Raw genomic sequence first — 20942 nt, 5'->3', positions numbered from 1 at the left:
TAAGGACAGGAAAGAACTCAAATTGTGGGTTGTACGTTGTTCTGCAAAAAAGAATCGGTGTACAAAGTTTAATATGTAATTGTAGCGTTGTTTTAAGTCTTAAGACGTTTGATAATATGGACCTGGCTGAGATGGTTAAGCACTGACTCGCTGCGAATATCAGGCCATTTTCAGGTCGCCATTTGGAATCCAGCTATCGATTTTTCAGCTGCGGCTTTAAGCGGTTTGTCAGGTACTGGGCGATGGTCAGTGGTTTACACTGGACACTCTGGTTTCCTCTATCCACACATCTTGCTTTTTCAGTTTTGGGTTCATGTTACAGAAGTTATAAACTAAAGATTACCAAAGACGTGACAGTAATTCTGTGAAAGTTTATTATGTTTATAGCAAAGCTCACGTATAATGTTGTAGTCCGCGACACATTTTCAAAAAGAACCATAGTGCGTAACTGCCGATCGCCGATGCTTTACCGAGTTACGACTACAGCCGAACCTCCTCCGATTTTTACCGAATACGCTCTACACGTGGTCCCATACTTTATCAGGCTAAGTTACGCTGATGTTGATTCAAACTTTGTCCGAAGAAATTTGCGTGTTGGTACTTGGCACGGGACAGCGGTTATGTCTGCACATGGTCGAGGGTAGACGGCATCGATTAAGGGGTCTAATGTAATCACGGTGATTAACCCCAGCGGTTAGCCAGGGGACGGGGACGTGGGGGGTGGGGGAGGCTGACGTTTATGGGTCTGTCTTCCACTGCTGGGCTTGGTTTAGGAAGCTGACCAGGCCGCTAGCCAACAAACCAAACCAGCAAGCACGGCCGCAGATAGTGACGGCTGACAAATTGCAATCACTCCATCACTGGTATTATCATAGAGGGATCCTTCTGGACAGCTTTAGACAAGACTGTAATACTATATCCCCTTATTAAAAAATCGGCTATGACTTTCTGCTGTCAGTGAACAGCATGGACATAAACGCCTCTCCATCTTGTCCAACATTCCGCTCACTTTGCCAGCAACAAGTTATACTTAATTACATTATCATCTTGCAATGAAAGTTTCTCCTCGAGTTTTTGGACAGCCTGTTTTGCTGACCCGCCGCATAATAGAAGGCCGGTGGCCGGAATGACCTTTTAGATGAAGGTTTGAAAGGTGGGAGTTAGCCATTTCGCTGAGTGGATTACGAAATAAGGTCACGTACGAAGATCACAGACCTGTCCCCTGGACTGCCGCGGAACCCTGTCCGTAATCACCGCTAATTGCTATATCAGCAAAACCGATTACAATTCAGCAACATTAGGCAATTGGGCAAACGTCTGGGTTGGAAACAGTATGCTACCATGTCCGGTTTTCGCGGAAGTGTTTCGCAGCATTTATGCCCACTTGTCCGGAATTAATGATGATTGATGACAAAACTGGACAAAGTACCAGTAAAAGCTAAACTAGTATGTACGTCTCACACACGCTATGGTGAACGAGCAACACACCTCATATAAGTCTGTCTGGATGGGAGATATGTTATTAGATTATATTTGTGGTTCGGTAATATTGCTGAAGTAATTCAGATGTTTGAAGTTTAAAAAGCATAACTTTTTGTCTTTATGATGTTGCAGAACTGAGATCGCAGGTGACGCTGAGAAAATCGAAAGCGCCAATAAACATGTTATCAATTCCGATCAATCAGAACAGAGTTTTCTCTATAACCCCAAAACGCAGCAGGTTCCGATTATTGTGGATGGCACCTGAACCTGCTTTGCCTTTTAACTACATGTGGGTAAGGCACGAGTGACGTGACATGGGGTTTCCAGTCGCTAGGGCGCGTCTGATGGACTCGTAAGAATTCCAAAATAGAAGTTGATTTACAGTTACCAAACAAATTAGAAAAAAAATTGCTGTGGCCATATGGGTCTGTTCCCACCCCTCTTCCTAACTAACTCAAGTCATATGACTTGTTTTCTTTTCATTTAACTTATGCAAGACGTTTATCAGGCACTGAGATAAGAGCGATGTCATTTCTATGATCTCTTCACTTCTCCACACCCATTAGACCTGAGAGCTATCACCTTTTGTTGTTTAATGCCATACTCATGGAGTTTTCACTTATGAGGTAGTGGTCTTATATAGGTGGAGAAAGAGTAAACCACCGACCTCTGGCAAGTCAGTGACGAACTTTCCCACGTGTGACGTACAAATATGCATACCATATTGGTGGATGGCAAATAGTTTTGGACTGTGTAAATGTCCACATGCACCAGCGGCTTGAACTGCTTGTTGTCACTCATTTCATTTCATTTATTCACCATAAAAAAGATTTTGTTCACAATAATATATACAAACACAATATTTATTTATTTGATTGCTGTTTTGCGCCGTACTGAAGAATATTTCACTTATACGACGGCGGCCAGTATTATGGTGAGAGGGAACCGGGCAGAGCCCTGGGGAGACCCACGACCATCCGCAGGTTGCTGACAGATCTTCCCACGAACGACAAACACAATAGGTGGGAAAAAAAAACCCATGAGCCTTGTTCAATCCCATTTATGGCTGATGTGAAAAAAATGTAACAAAACAGTCCGGTGAATATCATGTGAAACCTTTTTAACTTTGAGCAAAAAACCAGTAATGGACCGGTGTAGACATTAATATTATAATATAAAAGCGGGAATAATATTACAGTGTACCACACTGTCAACAGTATTAACTTGCACTATCGAGTAAGACAGGCATTAAATAAGAATGGCGCAATTTTCAAATACAGACATTTGAATAATTGACTTAAACAGTTACATTGACTTAATAGATTTGAGGTTTGAGAATAAACTGTTCCACAGTTTAGAGCCTTTCCTGTGGATAGTACAAAGAGGTAAATCAGGTCAACAGTTTATGTGATAAAGATTTAATGTCACTAAGGCACTGAGGAAATTAAGCGTGGGTGAATTCACCGCCATTAATTTGAAACATTCATGAGTCCCAGTGAAATAATTAGCGATTCCAAAACATGGTATAAACTATTCAGACGAAGAGACAAAACACACGTAAGCACAGGTGTCGATTCGCGATACTATATATACTCAAAACGACGAGAGTCGCATGGTGAAGAGCGATATTTATGTTTTATGTGGGAAATGTGCTGGAAATGTGCTGGAATAAATCTCATAAATCACTGACCTGGACTGAGTATATATAGTGGTGTGACATAGGAGAGGAGTCGACACAGACGCGGGTTACAGACGCTGTTCAACAGTGTATTGCTATGATGTCATCTTTTTAGAAAATTCCGCATCCCTTATTAACTTTCAAAGCCGGAAAAGAGGCAATTACTTGTTTTAAGCATCCGAGAAATTCCTATCTTATTCGCCTGATTCCGTACAGATTAATATCTTTCGTATTTTGTGATTTGTGAATACAAACTAGGCGTACATGCTGTTTTGGCCAAAGGAAACTGGATAATTGACTGCACAAGAAAGCACGTTTATAATCAAACAGGTACATTAAAGCATCACAAGTATACTGCAGGTGGGCCTGATAATATGATAAAATCTGTTATAAGGTTGTGGAGGAAAAACGTTAATTAGTTTGAAGATTATACTTTTGGTACGAAATTTCAAGTGGCCAGGCTGGTATTGTGGGGATCTGGCTGACCAGATGTGAGGAGTGATGGGATTGCTGGTTTTGATGTTATAGGCACTACACGGTTCTGTGTCTTATCATTGCCCCTCCCATGTGCACTTAGAAAGTGCTCTCGCACGTGACGCAGGTTCCACGTGTCCCAGAGCTCATCCTCCAGTTGTAACGGCCTCATCCTTACAAAAGCTCTCGGTCACGCATGTGGCGAAAGCGGCTTACAACTGAATACTGTAACCACGTGACAGTACCACTAAGCATCCTGGAAGAAGCCAGGATAACGATCAACGTATTTTTTTTATTTATATATCTTTGTTTAGTTTCATTGTTTTTTTTATGAGTTTTTCACTGTACTTGAAACGTGCTCCATGTTCTCCTCCACGCCCCCTCCACCCCGCCCCCCCCCCCCCCCCCACTCCCAAACACACAACCTCTCTGCCGTAAGATACTCTTGGGCCTTGCCCTCAAGTAGAGTCTCAGATCTTCTCCCGACACACGGCCAATGCCCGTCTGGATACTTCACACACAAAAAAGCATTTAAACTACTAACACGTGTTTTCAGACCTAGATTTCCAAAGCTTAAAATCTCTCCCAGATGTACTGGCAACTCTTACTTAATCTTTGGTTTAGACTCTTTTACCTGTTTGTCCCGTTTACCGTCACCTTGAGCGCTATATATATCGATCACACTATAATACGGCGCGCCTTTATAGCAGAGGTGGATCGTTTGCCTCGTAAGCGGTAGGTCCGGGGTTAAGTCTCGAATAGAATTATACCTAAGACTTCAACAGTGTTAATTCCGGTACTACCTCGCTTGGAGCTCAACATAAGATGAACGGAGTGTGGTTGCTTATAGTGCTGGTTCACTAAAATGCCATGCCGAGGAAATCAGACATGATGTCACCGTAGTTGCATTAGTTATGTGTTGACACCTGGTTTACTCTATGGTACATGTCCAAACCTTTTATGCTGAGCACCAGTGTAGTTTATTACGCGATGAAGTACCGTACGAAATCGCCAGGTTTTAAACAGTTTCGCACAGTCCGACTTGGGATCGAGTCCAGCTGACTCGCGTAAAAGATGAACCATCTCAACGTACTAAACAGATAATACACGCATATATGGCACCTCGGTGGTTTTAATGTAGGCTAATCGGATACCTTCCTGGTATGTCCTGGATATATAGACTATTCAAATTTCAAGAGCCAAATTTCAATTTTCTGGAGACAATCCATAGAGCCAAGCATTGTTATGAAGCGATGATTGAGCTCTTGTATTGGTAACTGTCTCTGCGAGAATTTCATCTTGATTTGTCACGACAATGAAGTGCTAATCGCATGTATACGGGATAACCATCCACATCTGAGTGAACCAGCAAACATGGGAGGGGTAATTAATATGTTTTTAATACTTTAAAATCCTGTTGAAATTAAAAAAGGTGGCCGGATGGACCGTTTTGCTTTCTGTAGATTACGCTTTGAAAGTGAAATAGTGTCCTTGGTTCCCTGTCCCTTCAGTCCATGAACTCCAGGGGACATATTTGACAATTTCGTTTCTTTCGGGCCAATAAGTCGATGCATTATCTGACACTATCGGTCTTCCGGGCCAGGAAATAGAGGCATAATTTGATATTTTTAGTCCATTCTGATGAGGCACGAGGCATTTTATGACACCCGGTCTGTGGAACCATAAACTTCGGGTTTTATTTGACACGTTTGGTCTCACTTTACCAGGAACTAGAGACATTATGTGACATTTTAGGCCTTGCGAACCAGGAAATTGAGGGATTATATCACCCCTCCAGCCTCTTATTTGATTAGTGTTTTAGCCTAATTCAAGGATATTTCACTTATACGACAGCGGTCATTATTATGGTTGGAGGAAACGGGACAGAGCCCACAACCATCCGCAGGTTGCTGTCAGACCTTCCCACGTAAGACTGGAAATAAGGCAAGCATGAGGTGGACTTGAACTCACATCGACCGCAGTGGTGAGAGGATACTGGGTCATTGCGTCGCGCTGACACGCCAACCACCTCGGTCAAGGAGGTAACCGAGGCACCATTTGACACTTGGTCGGTTCTAACCTTGACCTCGCGGTATTATTTGACACTTTCTGTCCCTTCAGATCAATAATTCGAGGTATTAATTTAATACTTGTGAAAATATAAATATGTTGGCCTATTTAGACCATTCTGAATCGTGATGATCTCAAAATGATCACTAAAACAAATAGAAACAAATAAATGTAATCCATGTATTGATACGCAACTTTGGCTGTAATATATACTCGAACAATTATTACAGAACCTCTCACATGAAGACCGAGTGACTTAAAGGTTGTCTTCAGCTTTGACTACATACAGGGATCACAATTTTGGCGTATTTGTAACACACTTCCTACTTCTGTTTCAAAGTTCAATAAATAAGTCAATTAAATGTATAATTTACGTACACTGTATTTCGAAAGTAAATAACAGGCCGGCTCGAAAGTTTGGTCATACCAGACTTTAATAGTTGCACTTGTTGCTACCTTGCTTAACTTTCAGTACTGGAGGTTGGAGCAAGGAAACAGGACTGGTTGGTCCAGTGTCAGTATATTGCAACTGGGTGGGATGTCATGTCTGGTGTCTTCGGCATGACACTTCAGTGACGACACAATATATGTACACAAACCTAATAACTCCTCTTCGCCATATGACTGAAAAATTGGCACGACATAAATCTCCAAAGATATATACATACATTAAATTAATTAACAAACATGTACGATTAAACACTGTTTAAATAGCAACTTTGTTCAATATCCAAAGTATTGTTAAGCTGAATATAAAAACCTTTGCAAAATATACCGATAAGCCTACCTTGAACTGTACAGAACATTATACATGTACAGAACATTATACATGTACAGAACATTATACATGTACAGAACATTATACATGTACACGTTCTAGTACATTAGCTTTTTTCGCCCAACGACCACAACTGGACTGAAGTCGGATTTGAATGCAAAACCGGTGCAAAGGTAAAAGGTAAAGCAATTAGGATCATTACTGTGTACTTCAGTGACTGAAAGAGATACATCACCATGTCTGACAGATACTCTTTTCAACCTTCCCTCGTATATGTAATACCAGACAAAACGCATATGCAAAACGTATACTGAAAGCTGAATAGTTTTCACTGATTTGTCAAGAAGTCAGAACAAAATGAACAGTTATATGGCACTTTAGGCCTAGTCATTTTACACGGACAGTGGGAAGGAGACGGAATTGTTGCCGTTTTCCAACCGAATAATAACACTTCACTTTTATATGCATGCCGACGAGGAGGGTTATTGATCAAGGAAACCGGACGAAACCAGAGGGAAACGTGATAGGAAACGAGCAAACACCTTGGCATAAACGGACAGCTCAACCAGCTAAGCTCGATTTGATTTATTTATTTATTTATTTATTATTTATTTATTTATTTGACTGATGTTTTTTTATGATTGATGTCATCATTTTTGATGATTGACGGCGGCCAACATTATGCTAGAGGGTACCGAGCAGAGCCCGGTGAAAACTCACGACCATCCGCACGCTGAGTTGGATTTGAACCCAGAACTAGTCGACCCTCGGAGAAAGCCATTATTATCCTCCAACTTCGTGAACACTTCAGCCAGTTAAAAACTTTTCTCTCTGAGATAAAATATATTTCTGAATGAACAATTACCCCAGATATTATTGACCACGCGGTTAAATATTGCTGGTGGTTCAATCCCGGCCTCAAACATTCAAAATTCCTTTGTCTCTTCCAGTTTTGGAGCACAGTATGCATGGTGGCATGAAATTTGTTGTAGTACGTTTCCTTCCACCATGATTGGGACATTGATCTTGATCTCGCTGAATGTAGAGGTGAAAACATGTGCGTCACCTTTACATGTGTAAGAAAGTTTGTCAGTTACATGCCAAATTCAGGTGGTTTGGGCCGGTTTCCGTACAATATATAAATGGATTCGACGTTACGTTTACATCAGTCAAGCAAAGCTTCATTCAGACATGAGTCTATAATTTTTGATTTTTTTTTCAAGGAAATAAATGTATTTTTAAAAAAAAAGCAATATAGGCTATTGGGGTTTACATGAAGAGATAATCTAAACGGTGATGGTTTGATCTTAAGTAAGTAGCCAAAACGATCTTTTGAAAACTTACGTGTAACACCTAGGGCTATACAGAAACTACATATTATACATGTATATAATACACCATGCAAAATATTTTCTTACAAAGGTTACATTTATATACAAAAGCAGAAGGTCTTACACAAGACCAGAATGAAAACCGCGCCAAATTACACGGACAGCATGCATGTGTACAACCCCACTGCCCCCCCCCCCTCCCCAATACATAACCTGTTGATTTCAGCAGAAAGTCTGTTGTCTGTAATGATAAAATGTAAGCATTAAACGTTGTCATATTCAACATAACAGCCTGCTGTAGTCTAATAAAACGTTTATGCTGAATTAAAGAATATATGTGCGCTACTTAACAGGATAATCTGTTGCAAGGATAAAATATAGTATAATACAGAAGAATATGTGTGCTATACTTAACAGAATAATCTGTTGCAATGATAAAATATAGACTAATACAGAAAAATATATGTGCCATACTTAACAGAATAATCTGTTGCAATGATAGCTAATATGCTGCAACACTGAATACATCTTATAGTATCACCTAGGCAATAGGCTTTCTGTTTAATTTCACAGATTAATTCGATGTTACTAAACCATTCTTCAGGAATCAAGAGGCAGTCAGCAATTAACAAGTAGTATCATAAGATGTCTCTTTCAAGCTGATGACATTCTACAACAACAATGACATTTCTTTTCTGGCTTCTAACCCAGGGTTGGTGTGACTTGTAGTCGAACCATGCACAGCTCGTTGCTCCGCATCGTACCATCTCGTCCAGTGTCTGACTAACGCCTTGACACAAAGCGATAGTTTGTGTTTTGGAATTTAATGGGAGCTGTGTGGATTCGAACTCGTATCCTGTGTTCTATGAACAATATCGCTCCACAAAACATGTACATTGTCTTCCATTATACCTGAGGTCCAGCGTGCAGCCTAGTGGCGTATAAACCCATTAAAATAATTATAAATACAGCAACGCGATGGCGCCACTGGTATCTCATGAGCGTTTCTTAAAATATAATTCTACAGATTCCACATACGTTTTCCATTAAAAAATAAAAAACATCTCTATTTAATATTATCACAATACGATGATTGTGTAAAAAAAATCAATTTCGTTCTATGAAACACGCCATAATCATCCATTCCATAGAACACTGGCCATTATGGTACATGCGCATGAAAGATAATATTTATTTATTTATTTATTCACGTTTTAGTTATTTGTTTATTTAGTTATTGATTCGCAGAGTAAAAATGGCACAAGCCGATGAAAGGCGTCAGCCACGACATTAGCTGTATAGTATATACAATTCACTACTCAAATTCATGGTATGCCTAACTCAGATGTTTGACGTGTTTCGAAAAAGTGTACTATAATTAATGACTGCGAACTGGGAAGTGACTTGGTTGTAAGATGTGCGACTTGACATATGAGGTACACGAGGAGTGAGTTCAATCCCAGCTTTGAGAGTGCAGTCTAGATTCCAACGATTTTATTGTTTGATTTCTTTGTTTTACTTATGCCAAATTGCTAAAAAAATGTTCACTCAGTTTTCTTCTTGAAAGAGACTGGGATGCCCTGGGCGAACCACCAACAAACAATCTCATATGAGTGATATGATCATCACATTTGTGCAAAACAGGTGCTCTTCAGTAAGTGTTATAGATTGCGCAAACCGCCTTACGAGCTTCAGCAAGGCTCCGCAAGTAGCGAGAGTCGCCGGGAAATCTGCGGGTTTTAAACCCGCAACTCGTGTGTCCTATAGAGATTGAAGGGGAAGAACCTGAAAACCACGGCCCCGCTCCACCTTGGGGCCTTCGTGATGATAGTTAACTGAGCGTGCAATATTTATTTATTTATTTGATTGATGTTTTACGCCGTACTCAAGAATATTTCACTTTCATGACGGCCGCCAATGTTATGATGAGTGGAAACCAGGTAGAACCCGGGGGAAACCCACGACATTCCGCAGGTTAAAATTTGTCATAAAACTAAAAACTTGGCATCAAGACAGACATTCGCATAAATCCAGCCGACAATCAAAAAGGACGCTGCATGTCAATAATCGGAAGGTCAATTTCCAAAACTACGTTCAACACAAAACCACCAAAGAATTTAAGAAAGTACAATAAGTGCGATATTCAGACGGATTCATGCAAAGAGAAGTAATTGGAAGTTTTCTGTGATGTTGGTGGAGGCCTCCATGAAGTCTATAGCCCGCCAGCGCGGCGCAATGACCCAAGAGACCAACACCAATGCGGTCGATGTGAGCTCAAGTTCAGCTCAAGCTGGCTTCCTCTCCGGCCTATGTGGGAAGGCCAGACAGCAGCCTGCGGATGATCGTGCCCGGTTTCTTCCCACCATATTGCTGGCTGCCTCCATTTTTGAGGGCGGCGTAAAGCATCATTCAAATACATAAATAAATAAATGATGTTGGAAGATGCAATGTTCTATAGGCGAATGATTGAAATCAGTATCGGCATCGTAAACCGTTCTATAGTTGATAAGTTGTCGGTGAGAGATTATTCGAAATGCATGGTTTGAAACAAGAAATCAAATACTTTTTTTAAACTTTCAGTAACACGTAAATCCAACTACAGAATAATGTAGCCTGTAACACACAGGTCAAAAACCCACTCCACTCCGACGTGATTTTCGGGTTTCTACTATTTGTGCTTTACGTGATATCAGCATGTAGGCCTAGTCAAAATTACTTCAGTGTCCATTTGCTGTGAGGCTGCTTGGGTACAGAATATATTGTACATTCCGATCAATGGGTAGTAGCGGATTCGGGGCCTTTGATGTATACAACTTTTTTGTGTATATTAGTCTTGTACTATTTTTTTAGTTTTATCTTTTATGCCCATTTGCATAATGAAGCCCAAAATTAGGTACTTAGCTTTTAGTTTTTTGCGACTGTTTCTTCCACGTATAATTGTAGATTTCTCTTGCATTTAACGCCATTTGAATCATTTTCCACTTCCGATAGCCGGTGCACTTAGGCCCTTCATTTAAAATGAATAATTATATATATATCACGGATGGGATCAGAGTGAGGTTGCTATATTCTCCGAAGGCGGAGATGCGCGGGACAGAAGGGTGAAATGGTCACAGTTTACAGACGAGAAACTTTTTTTCTGGGCTAACCACTTTTCTAGAAAGAATTCGATCGTGAGAAAAGAGAACTGTCTGAAAAGTAGTTTAGTATGTTTTGGAGGAAAGTTGTCAATAAGTCTGGGTGGTATATACCATCCCGTGTGATCGATACTGGTGTACGGACCTCGCCGCAGGCACGCGCACCGATATATTATAGTCTTCCATTTGACCACCAATTACCTACTCACATCGATCAGGGAAATTGTCGGCCAAGTCTGGCCTCGCCGTCAGGTTTGTTTTCCCGCCGTCTAATCGCTGACGTGTTCTTCTCACAGCTCGGCGCTGGGGAACGGTGCTGTGCCGAAATCGTACTAACCGAGGAAGGATTTGCATTGGCCTGACCTCAGTCTGCACGCTGACTCATTTGTCTGGAATGGCTGCCCGGGTGAATGTCTGTCTGCGGACCGCATCCCCTCCCCCCTCAGCCCTCTCACCCCCTCATCCCCTCCTCCTCATCACCAACACAGTACACCATACTACAGCACTGAAGCACGCACGCGTCCATGCTGCCACCGACTGGAGAGATCTGAGAAGTAGGTGAGCGCCGAAATAGCAACCACGTGTTGCAGGAATTTTGCCGCTCGGCTGCAAAACAAACATCAGGCATAAAGCTTTTAATTTCCGCGCACCAAGTGTTTTCAAGAAATTCCAACAGCTTCCACATATATAGTCTACCTGTACACTATCTGGATGGTTTGGCTACACCTATATATTATTATCTTTATAGCCGTGTAGGCCTGTCTCTGATCAACGGAAAGACCTTTGAAACACCGAGCACCTAGAAACAATAAATTTATTTTATCGATGTTTAAATATGTGTAATCACATCAAATCAGACTAGTGGGGTACCATTTGGGGTGTAATGGCGACTCGAGTCCAAACTGGACTAACCATTGTTCTACTGAAATGCACGAGCATTGTTTGCCAACAATACATTATCACGAAAGCAAGAGTGAGCCATATACAAGATAGCTTAGGCCATCAAGTTTCATCAAGGTTCCACATAAAGCAGGCGACATCACCACCTTAGTTGACGAATACCTTATCGACCATAATGAAGCGATAATATCACGGACTAGAACAGCGATACTCAGTACTCCAGTATAACTGTCATACGTGGGCAATTCAAAATCCTCTGTAATAATAAAATACAAGGCAATTCCTCACCTTTATACACCAACAAATCTACAGAATTAAAAGAATTAAACTGGTTTTAAAATTAGCTTTACCTCTGTTGTATATAATGTTCTCAACAACTCCGTACATAACGTTGGGTGGAGCGATACCGGAACCAGGAAAGGCATCAGCGATTGTACATTCCCAACCACAAAACAACACGGACTATTCCACTAAATGAGGCATAGAATTATCTTCGAAGTGAATCATATACCAGACTGTGAAATGAGGCATGAAGTGGTTTCGGTGGGAAAAAATCCATAAAGACAACGCTAATGCGTAAATGTTTAATGTTTTAAATAGGCATGCAATTCTTTCCAGCATTAAGGTATCCATGCCGTGGAAGTGTTGATGGGGCGTTTTCGGCTTCCGATTGCAGCTTAGTCTGTACTCTTTCACAAAATGTTCCTCCAGTGCCACTCTCCAGTACCCCTCTCCAGTACCCCTTTGCAGTACCACTCTCTGTAGGATGAATTCAACAATATTAGACAGACAGGTACAAAATTATGGACGATATTAGATCGGCGATAAAAGAATTTTCAACTTGTCGTCTCCTAGCATGCCAACAACGACATGTTTATAGCACTTCATCATTGAATCGTCAAGCCGTAGACACCATGCAGACATGACACCTCATCCAGTCAAGCCGAAGACACCGTGCAGACATGACACCTCATCAGTTAAGCCGAAGATACCATGCAGACATGACACCCCATCCAGTCAAGCCGAAGACACCATGCAGACATGACACCCCATCCAGTCAAGCCGAAGACACTCCATCCAGTAAAGCCGAAAACACCATGCAGACATGACACCCCATCCAGTCAAGCCGTAGATACCTTGCAGACATGACACCCCATCCAGTCAAGCCGAAGACACCGTGCAGACATGACACCCCATCCAGTCACAGTATAGGCTCTACTAACAGGGGGACAACCACTACAGTTCTTGATGCATGTAGGCTCAGGGTATGATTTTAATTTGATCGTTCTTGACCTATCGCCTTTCATACTGAGCGCTCGCTCAGCGGGGAATGTATCAAGTTCGCTGATTTTAAGATTTAGGTTTGGGCTACGTCGGTATTGAAGCCGTGTCTGATACAAATATCTCACTGCCTGATTGTTATTAAATTGACATTTTACGGGTCGTTTCAAGAAGTCCTAGGGCTTGCTTGGTTACTCTTTTGTGCCAAATCCGAATGGTTTTATTTATCGTTTTTAAGGTATCACGAGTGAAAGGCTTATACAGTGCGTTTGGCGTTAAATGAAAGATGAATGCCTGAAAGAAATACTGATATATCTCTTAGTATTACTCATTCTGTTGTTCGTTTTTTGTCATTTAGGGTTATTCACTGTGAAAGCGGTGTCTTATTTGTTATACATAGAAGACATTGAATACCCGGAAGAAATCTCACCGGAAATGATGAGAGTAATGGGTTTAGTCCATTATTGCATGCTGAGAAACCAGACCATTTCTTCACTTATATAGATGCATTAGAATTAGCCAGTCGAATACGTGTGCGTGCGATATAAACGAGGAAGAAAAGATTTAACGCCTAACAGCTGAAAAAGGAGCGCTTTTTCATATTGGGAATTAACTGACCATAAAAATTTGAAGCAAGTCGTCTCAAAAAAAAAAATGGGTTAATTCAGGATTACAAGCATTTGATAGTATTCATAAAAGACAATATATAAAATTTTATACGTCATTCTCTGGGAGAAAACGAAGATAAATGCATCCAAAACTTGTATATAAGCAGTGAAGAAGTGACAGCTTTATATAGGCAAAAAGTAAGTAGTCCTACTTAGTCATTTACGGTATTAAAGGGCCCTGTCACATCGTACGATAAGTCTTTGGGAGATCTTGATGAATCTGAAGATATCGCCAATGATCGTGAGGTGGTCGACGTGGTCGGAGTTGTCGAAATGGTCGCAGGTGGTTGGAGTGGTCGGAGATGTTGTTGTGCAGGTGCGATCAGCTGTGATCTACATAAATTTTGACAAATCTTCACGAATGGTACACACTGCAGTGTTGTCAGAGTGGCTTTGATTTCATACAAGCACGTGACTATACCGCGGATATACTAGAATTGATGGGTCACTTAAGATGTGACTGTAAACAAATTTCAGTCGGGGTGACAGTTTGAAGAAATGTAGCGCAAACATGGATGACATATATTTTCAATATTGAAGAAATCTGTGTTTCCTAAATTTGGGTATCTTATTTGTTGAATGCTGCTTAAAGCTCATTCTGTAAGCGAAAGCAACACCCAAATGGCGCTTTAATTCTTTTGAATCAAAGATAAGCCGAAAAATCGATTTGACTCATACATAGATTTTATCAAACATGGATAAGCAAGCCTTAATTCAGTTGCTAATAATTAACCACAAACTATATAAACAGTGGGTAATCAGTTTAATAATGCTTGTTGATCAACGACACTTTCAACAATGCTTGCGGATCAACGGCACTTCCAACATTATTGAAAGATTACATCACCACGTTAACAACTATATTATTTCCACTGCTTGACATGTTTTAAGGCTATTGCATTAACAAACCTAGCTCAAGTGATTCAGAAGCCCTTCTTTGCATGTATTTATCTTATTTATTTGATTGGTGTTTGACGCCGTACTCAAGAATGTTTCTCTTATACGGTGGCCAGCATTATGGTGGGAGGAAACCCACGATCATTCCCAGGCTGCTAGGAAATCTTTCCACGGAGAGGTAGCTAGCATGAATTGGACTAGAACTCACGGCAACCGCATTGGTGAGAGCTCCTGGGTCATTGCCGCACCCTGGCACGTTGACCACCTCCGGCGAGGCGGCTCCTCTTTTGCTATAGGCAAACCAGCAAGTACTTCACTGGACTCTTTTATTATTTTTTTTTCTCCAGTGATAAATCAACAAACTTTCCTCAGCAACAAGCATCAACTTAATTCAAGGGACTCTAAGGCGTTTGTTACAAGGGTAAACCCGCGTCCAGTTTCCTCCATCCATAAAAGCGACCGCCATCGTAATGGTGAAAAATGCGTGAGTTTAGTGTTCAACAACAATAAAAATACATAAACAAAAACAAAGATAAACAATCAAACTCGTTCGATAAATCAGTCACCATTCTGGATTCGTCAACATTTTTGAAGGCAGCAACCCCTCACCAACATGGTTGGATTTGGTTAGATTTCATTGGTTAAATCTCATTGCTGGGGTCAGATAGCCGAAAAGTCCTGGTTGGAAGTCGATACTTAACCACTCACACCAGAGAGCTGTGGCGATAGACAAAGGCAGTCTTAGGTATATAGCCTGTAATCTTGGACATCCTATTGCCTCTTTAAGCTAAACTGTTAAGTCTCCCCTCCTGGAATCTCTGGGTCAGCCTGCTAATCACCCCCGCCCCACTTTTACACACAACTCGGGTATAGTGAAGCTAGAAGCTAGATGCCAGAAGCTAGAAAGTTCCTCCGTATACATTGTAAAAACAACTAATTTTTTATCAGTAAAATTCAGCTTGCAGTCTCATGTTGTTGCTCTTTGTTTTGCTTTTTTCAATTGCTCTGCAGGTACAAGCATCGATCAAATGGAGCCTATATACAGCAACAGTTACTGCTAAAATGAGTGCTCATAATTCGATGGTAAGTCAGTGGTATAATTTTATTTATTTATTTATTGGTGATTTACGCCGTACTCAGGAATATTTCACTTATACGACGGTGGTCAGCATTATGGTGGGTGGAAACCGGGCAGAGCCCGGGAGAAACCCACGACCATCCGCAGGTTTCTGAAAAACCTTCCCACGTACGGCCGGAGAGGAACTGGACTTGAACTCACAGCGACCGAATTAGTGAGAGGTTCCTGGGTCATTACGTTATGCTAGCGCGTTAACCAACTGAGCCCCTCAGGTATAAACCTACAGCATGTATTTGCACAGCAGTCTTTGTAAATGTACTATGTTTGCCTTAGTATTGTATTTGTAGTATTTACAAGACTTCTCTCTGCCGTATAATACAACAAAATATTGTGTATATATAGATATTATATAATATAGTGCTGTGCAGACTGACCATTGCTCTTACTGTGGGCCAATGCGGCCGCTGTGAGTTCAAGTCCAGCTCATGCAGGCTTCCTCTCCGGCCGCGGAAAGGTCTGTCAGAAACCTGCGATCAGGACGATGAATATACAGTCGCTTGTCCCTGGTGCTATTAGACACAATTACAGAGTGCCAGAGATTATGGACACTCTGTCCATATTTACTTACAAGAGAAATACATGTATGGATGTATGTATGTATGTATGTATGTCTGCCTGTCTGTCTGTCTGTCTGTCTGTCTGTCTGTCTGTCTGTCTGTCTGTCTGTCTGTCTGTCTGTCTGTCTGTCTGTCTGTATGCATGTATGTATGTATGTCTGTCTGTCTGTCTGTCTGTCTGTCTGTATGCATGTATGTATGTATGTATGTATGTATGTATGTATGTATGTACGTACGTATGTACGTATGTATGTATGTATGTATTTACGTCGTAGTTAACAATGTTTCAGGAGTCATAAGACGAGTGTACATATACTGTGTTTTGTTGTAGCAAGGCGAATCCATAGCCGCCAAAGTGCTGCTGGCATTTCATGCATGAAGTATCCTTCCGAAAACAACAGACATGACATTCCACACAGTCACGTTATACTGACACCGGGTCAACCAGTCCTGTTTCCTTGCTATAATTTCTCGGTGCAGAGTGCCAAGCGAGGCAGCAACAACTAACGTTTTTAAAATCTTTGGTATAAACCGACTTAGGTTTGATCCCGGGTCTCCTGACTTCGTACATGAGAAATGTACTCATTGTAAAATTTAAGAAACTTAGTGTGAAGACGTTTATATTATATTCTCTTTACGACGGACCACTCTGATGACATTCTGTCCATTAAATCTTCGTGAGCAATTGTACAAAGAATGGAGAAATTCGAGGTACACGTACTCTAATATGTAGAGCATGTTTTTTTCCAGTCTAGAGTTTGTGTCAGAAATTTTGCATTTGCACAAAAGTACTTTTTTCCAAAATAGAAGTACTTCTTGTGATGCATTCGTTAAGAGTGTAAGTACAAGTTTGGTGGTACAGCTTCTTGACCCCACAATAATGAGAGCTTTAAAGTTAACTCATCGCAAAAATACAACTAATAAAGCAAAAACAATACTTCATCACACAAAATCGTAGTGAAAATTTAGGTCACCCTGATACGAAAGCAACGAAAGATATACACAGTTTGCAAATCTGAGAAACAGGTATGCATGCAGGGTAAAAGTAGAAGCTTTGTATTAACAACAAAAATGCCATTTCCAAAAGCTTGGAATATTTTTTTTTGTGTGTGTGACATCATACTGGAGGAACGGCACTTATGCACGAATACCGTGAACGGCTTATTGTCTCCAAGGCATCACGAACAATGAGAGAGCGAATCAACAAACGTCCTGTCCAGGACGTTTACTGATTGTCCAAAACTACATGTAGTACCTCTTATTGACACAATGCATAAAAAAGAAGCAAGAGTAGCACTTAATGTCTTAATGACAGCGTGGATGTAAAGTAACAAAAGTAGTATGTCTTAGTGACAGCATGCATGAAAAGTAGCAAAAGTAGAGTAAGTCTTAGAGACATCAGGCATGGAAATTGGAAAAGTAGTAGTCCTTAATTAATGACAGCACGCATGAAAAGTAGCAAAAGTAGAGTAAGTCTTAGAGACATCAGGCATGGAAATTGGAAAAGTAGTAGTCCTTAATTAATGACAGCATGCATGAAAAGTAGCAAAAGTAGAGTAAGTCTTAGAGACATCAGGCATGGAAATTGGAAAAGTAGTAGTCCTTAATTAATGACAGCATGCATGAAAAGTAGCAAAAGTAGAGTAAGTCTTAGAGACATCAGGCATGGAAATTGGAAAAGTAGTAGTCCTTAATTAATGACAGCATGCATGAAAAGTAGCAAAAATAATAGGCCTTAAAACCTTTGAGAATCTATGGCCATGGGGATTGTAAAACTGTACACAAGCATACATGAACTTTTCTTAGCTAAAATTTGACACGATCTATAAAGAAGTTTTAATTTACCAATTAAAACGGCTGATATAATTCACGGCTGTTTTGATAAGTTCGATTCATGTCTGTATACGGTATAATATTTACATAATCTGCATTATTATTCTTCTGATTATCGATAATCCATCAGTGTTACTATAACGTATGAGATTAATTTTGCTTAATAAGCTGATTGGCAGCTGTCGCGAACGGTAGAGATTCGGAGAGTGTTTAGTAAAGACTGTGAGATGGACCGAGGGTCGTGCCTCTTACAATGACTGGGACTGAGGGATATACGACTGACATTAGTTAGCCCGGCTTAGCCCGGTATTATTACGATATCGGAGTACATTAACTGCGTGTAGAGTTGAGCCGATAAGGTTTATGGGTATTGTCGGTTGTAATTCTATTCCCGTATATATCCCGCTCGGTTTGTCTTATAACACTGACCAGATCCGCGGTCAACACGAGACATGCCAAAATGAAATGAGCCAGCCACTTGCCTGGGCCAATAACACGGTTATTGGTAATTACAGAAATGAGAAAGTCTTGTCAGAACAAGCTACGACTAGCGCTGACCGTTTTGTCCAAACTGACCAGCAGATTAAGAGAGATGATGTCCACTCCGGTAATTGTCTATCGTTAAACAACCAAGGGCTCCATATTGTTATAGAGTTAGCTCTATACAGTCAACTTGCAGTTTGCAAAGCATGGCCAAGTATGCAAAAGGCCTTGAGCAGGTTGTTTACAAATAAAAAATTGATGAGGGTTATTTGCAATTATGGAATGTCCCTTAAAATGCTACTTTACTATACTCTTAAAGTACACAACACGTGGCTGTCAAGCAACATGTGGCTGTTTATACGTACTCTTCCAAGTAACGAAGCGCATGGTGAATTGTACATTGTCGTGACACTATATGTTGAGAAGAGCAACCAACTTCATCACTGAATGGGTTTCTGTTCCTTATTTTATGATAACTAATATTCTGACTTTTTTTATTGTCTTTAAATGACAGGGTGCTGTCATTGAATAAAAAGGCGAGAGAGAAAAAACAATTTATCATTTTTATCCTGATAATTTACATCATAGGTCGTTCGACGTAATACTGTATAGTCGACTGAAGATCCACTTTGAAACGTCATGTACCCTGAATTAGGCTGTGCGTGATTCTATACTTTAACATGATGACACATTTTAATGCATTCACCTGAACATTACTGCTAATTCCCGGTCACCGTATGAAGACCCATGTTGTTCAAGTTAAATTTAAAACAAAACTGTTTGCAACATATTATAGAGGCATCTAGTAAGACCTGGTCGGGGCCTCCGTGACCGAGGTTGTTTAGCATGCCAGCGTGGCGCAATGACCCAGGAGCCTCTCACCAATACTGTCGCTGTGAGTTAAGTCCAGCTGGCTTCCTCTCCGGCCGTACGTGAGAGGATCTTCCAGCAACCTACCGATAGGTGTGGTTTTCCCCTGGGCTCTCCCCGATTTCCTCCCAACATGGTGCTGGCCGCCTTTGTATAAGTAAAATATTCTTGAGTAGGGCGTAAAATACCTATGAAATAAATAAATAAATAAATAAATAAATAAGATAAATAAAGGAAGACCTGCCCTGAAATGTATGTAAGGCGATATGACGCTATAATGCAAAAATTGCATGTCGTGCAGATAAACTCTTTATTTTTTTCTTTTCTTTTTTTATTTTTTGAAACAATTCACGTTGAGGGTGGGATTTTGTATTTATTTCCTTATTTAATTATCTATTTGAGGCTTAACGATGGCGGTCAATTTTATGGCCTTCAAAGTAATGAGTAAACCAGTTGTACCTGCCAAATAATAGTTTAATTGTCACAGACGGGATGTCGGAATAGGGGCAAAATGGTATCATCTGCTACAAATAATACTTATATATACGAATATTAGCAAAGGTATTTACAAATGCAAATGAACTGCTTAATGAAACCTTCATGAAGGGTTTTTTCTATAATACATACGGAATTTAAAATTTAAAAAATTTAAACTTTAAACATGGATATCCACAATCTTTTTCACACAGAGCTATGGCACCTTTGTTAACTGGGTCCTTGCTGGCTCATGTAACTTAGGAGTTCTTCTCAACAAATTGTCCTGGCCAGTGAGGTCACAGACTCACATCGGGTGAAATTCCCAGTTAAGGGATAAGATGCAGACCACTTCACGTTTGTGAAAGACAACAGCGAACACAAGGCTCCGCACCTTCATTTCTCACCAAATTAAGTGTATTTATGTAATAGCATGGTGAATAACAAGTCAAAAATTAATTAAGTGTGAGAGTGCAAGCACGTACTTTTTTAGTACGCATACGCCTTCACTCTAGAGTCATACGTAATTGGGTGAACTTCATTCACGTACGCTTTAAGTTCTTGCCTAAACATAAACTGGGGATATACATCAATATATTTTCGAGATGACGAATAGTACTAAAGTCTAATTTATTTCAAGAATTATGACATAAACTTCAAACGATTTATCAGTATTTTCCTAAGTTTTCCCCTAGCCAGTGTTTGATTTTAAAAAATGAAAAAATACTGTACGCCTATCTTTATTATAACCGTTGTTTCAACCAATGCGCAAATAGATTCATTCATTATTTGCTATAACTGATCAATTCTATGATACTGTATACTTATGTAGTGTATATATTTCATCATTTTGTTTATCTATTTATTTATTTGTCGGCTATTGTTCTTTTT

At 40.4% G+C, this 20942-nt stretch overlaps 1 protein-coding gene across 1 annotated transcript in view; it reads left to right on the top strand.

The window, feature by feature from the left end:
• Positions 1-20315, top strand: part of LOC135470004 (palmitoyltransferase ZDHHC21-like) — a 49576-nt gene extending 29261 nt beyond the window's left edge. Inside the window, exons 8-9 of the mRNA XM_064748685.1 lie at positions 15708-15779; positions 20267-20315. Coding sequence (XP_064604755.1) covers positions 15708-15762 — 55 coding nt within the window. The 3' untranslated portion in view covers positions 15763-15779; positions 20267-20315. The remainder of the gene's footprint in view (positions 1-15707; positions 15780-20266) is intronic.
• Positions 20316-20942: the final 627 nt, after the last annotated feature.

The sequence above is a fragment of the Liolophura sinensis genome, chromosome 7, assembly GCF_032854445.1.
Source record: "Liolophura sinensis isolate JHLJ2023 chromosome 7, CUHK_Ljap_v2, whole genome shotgun sequence".
Lineage (NCBI taxonomy): Eukaryota > Metazoa > Mollusca > Polyplacophora > Chitonida > Chitonidae > Liolophura > Liolophura sinensis.
The sequence above is the reverse complement of the archived record's forward strand: the minus strand, read 5'-3'. Positions and strand labels throughout refer to the sequence as shown.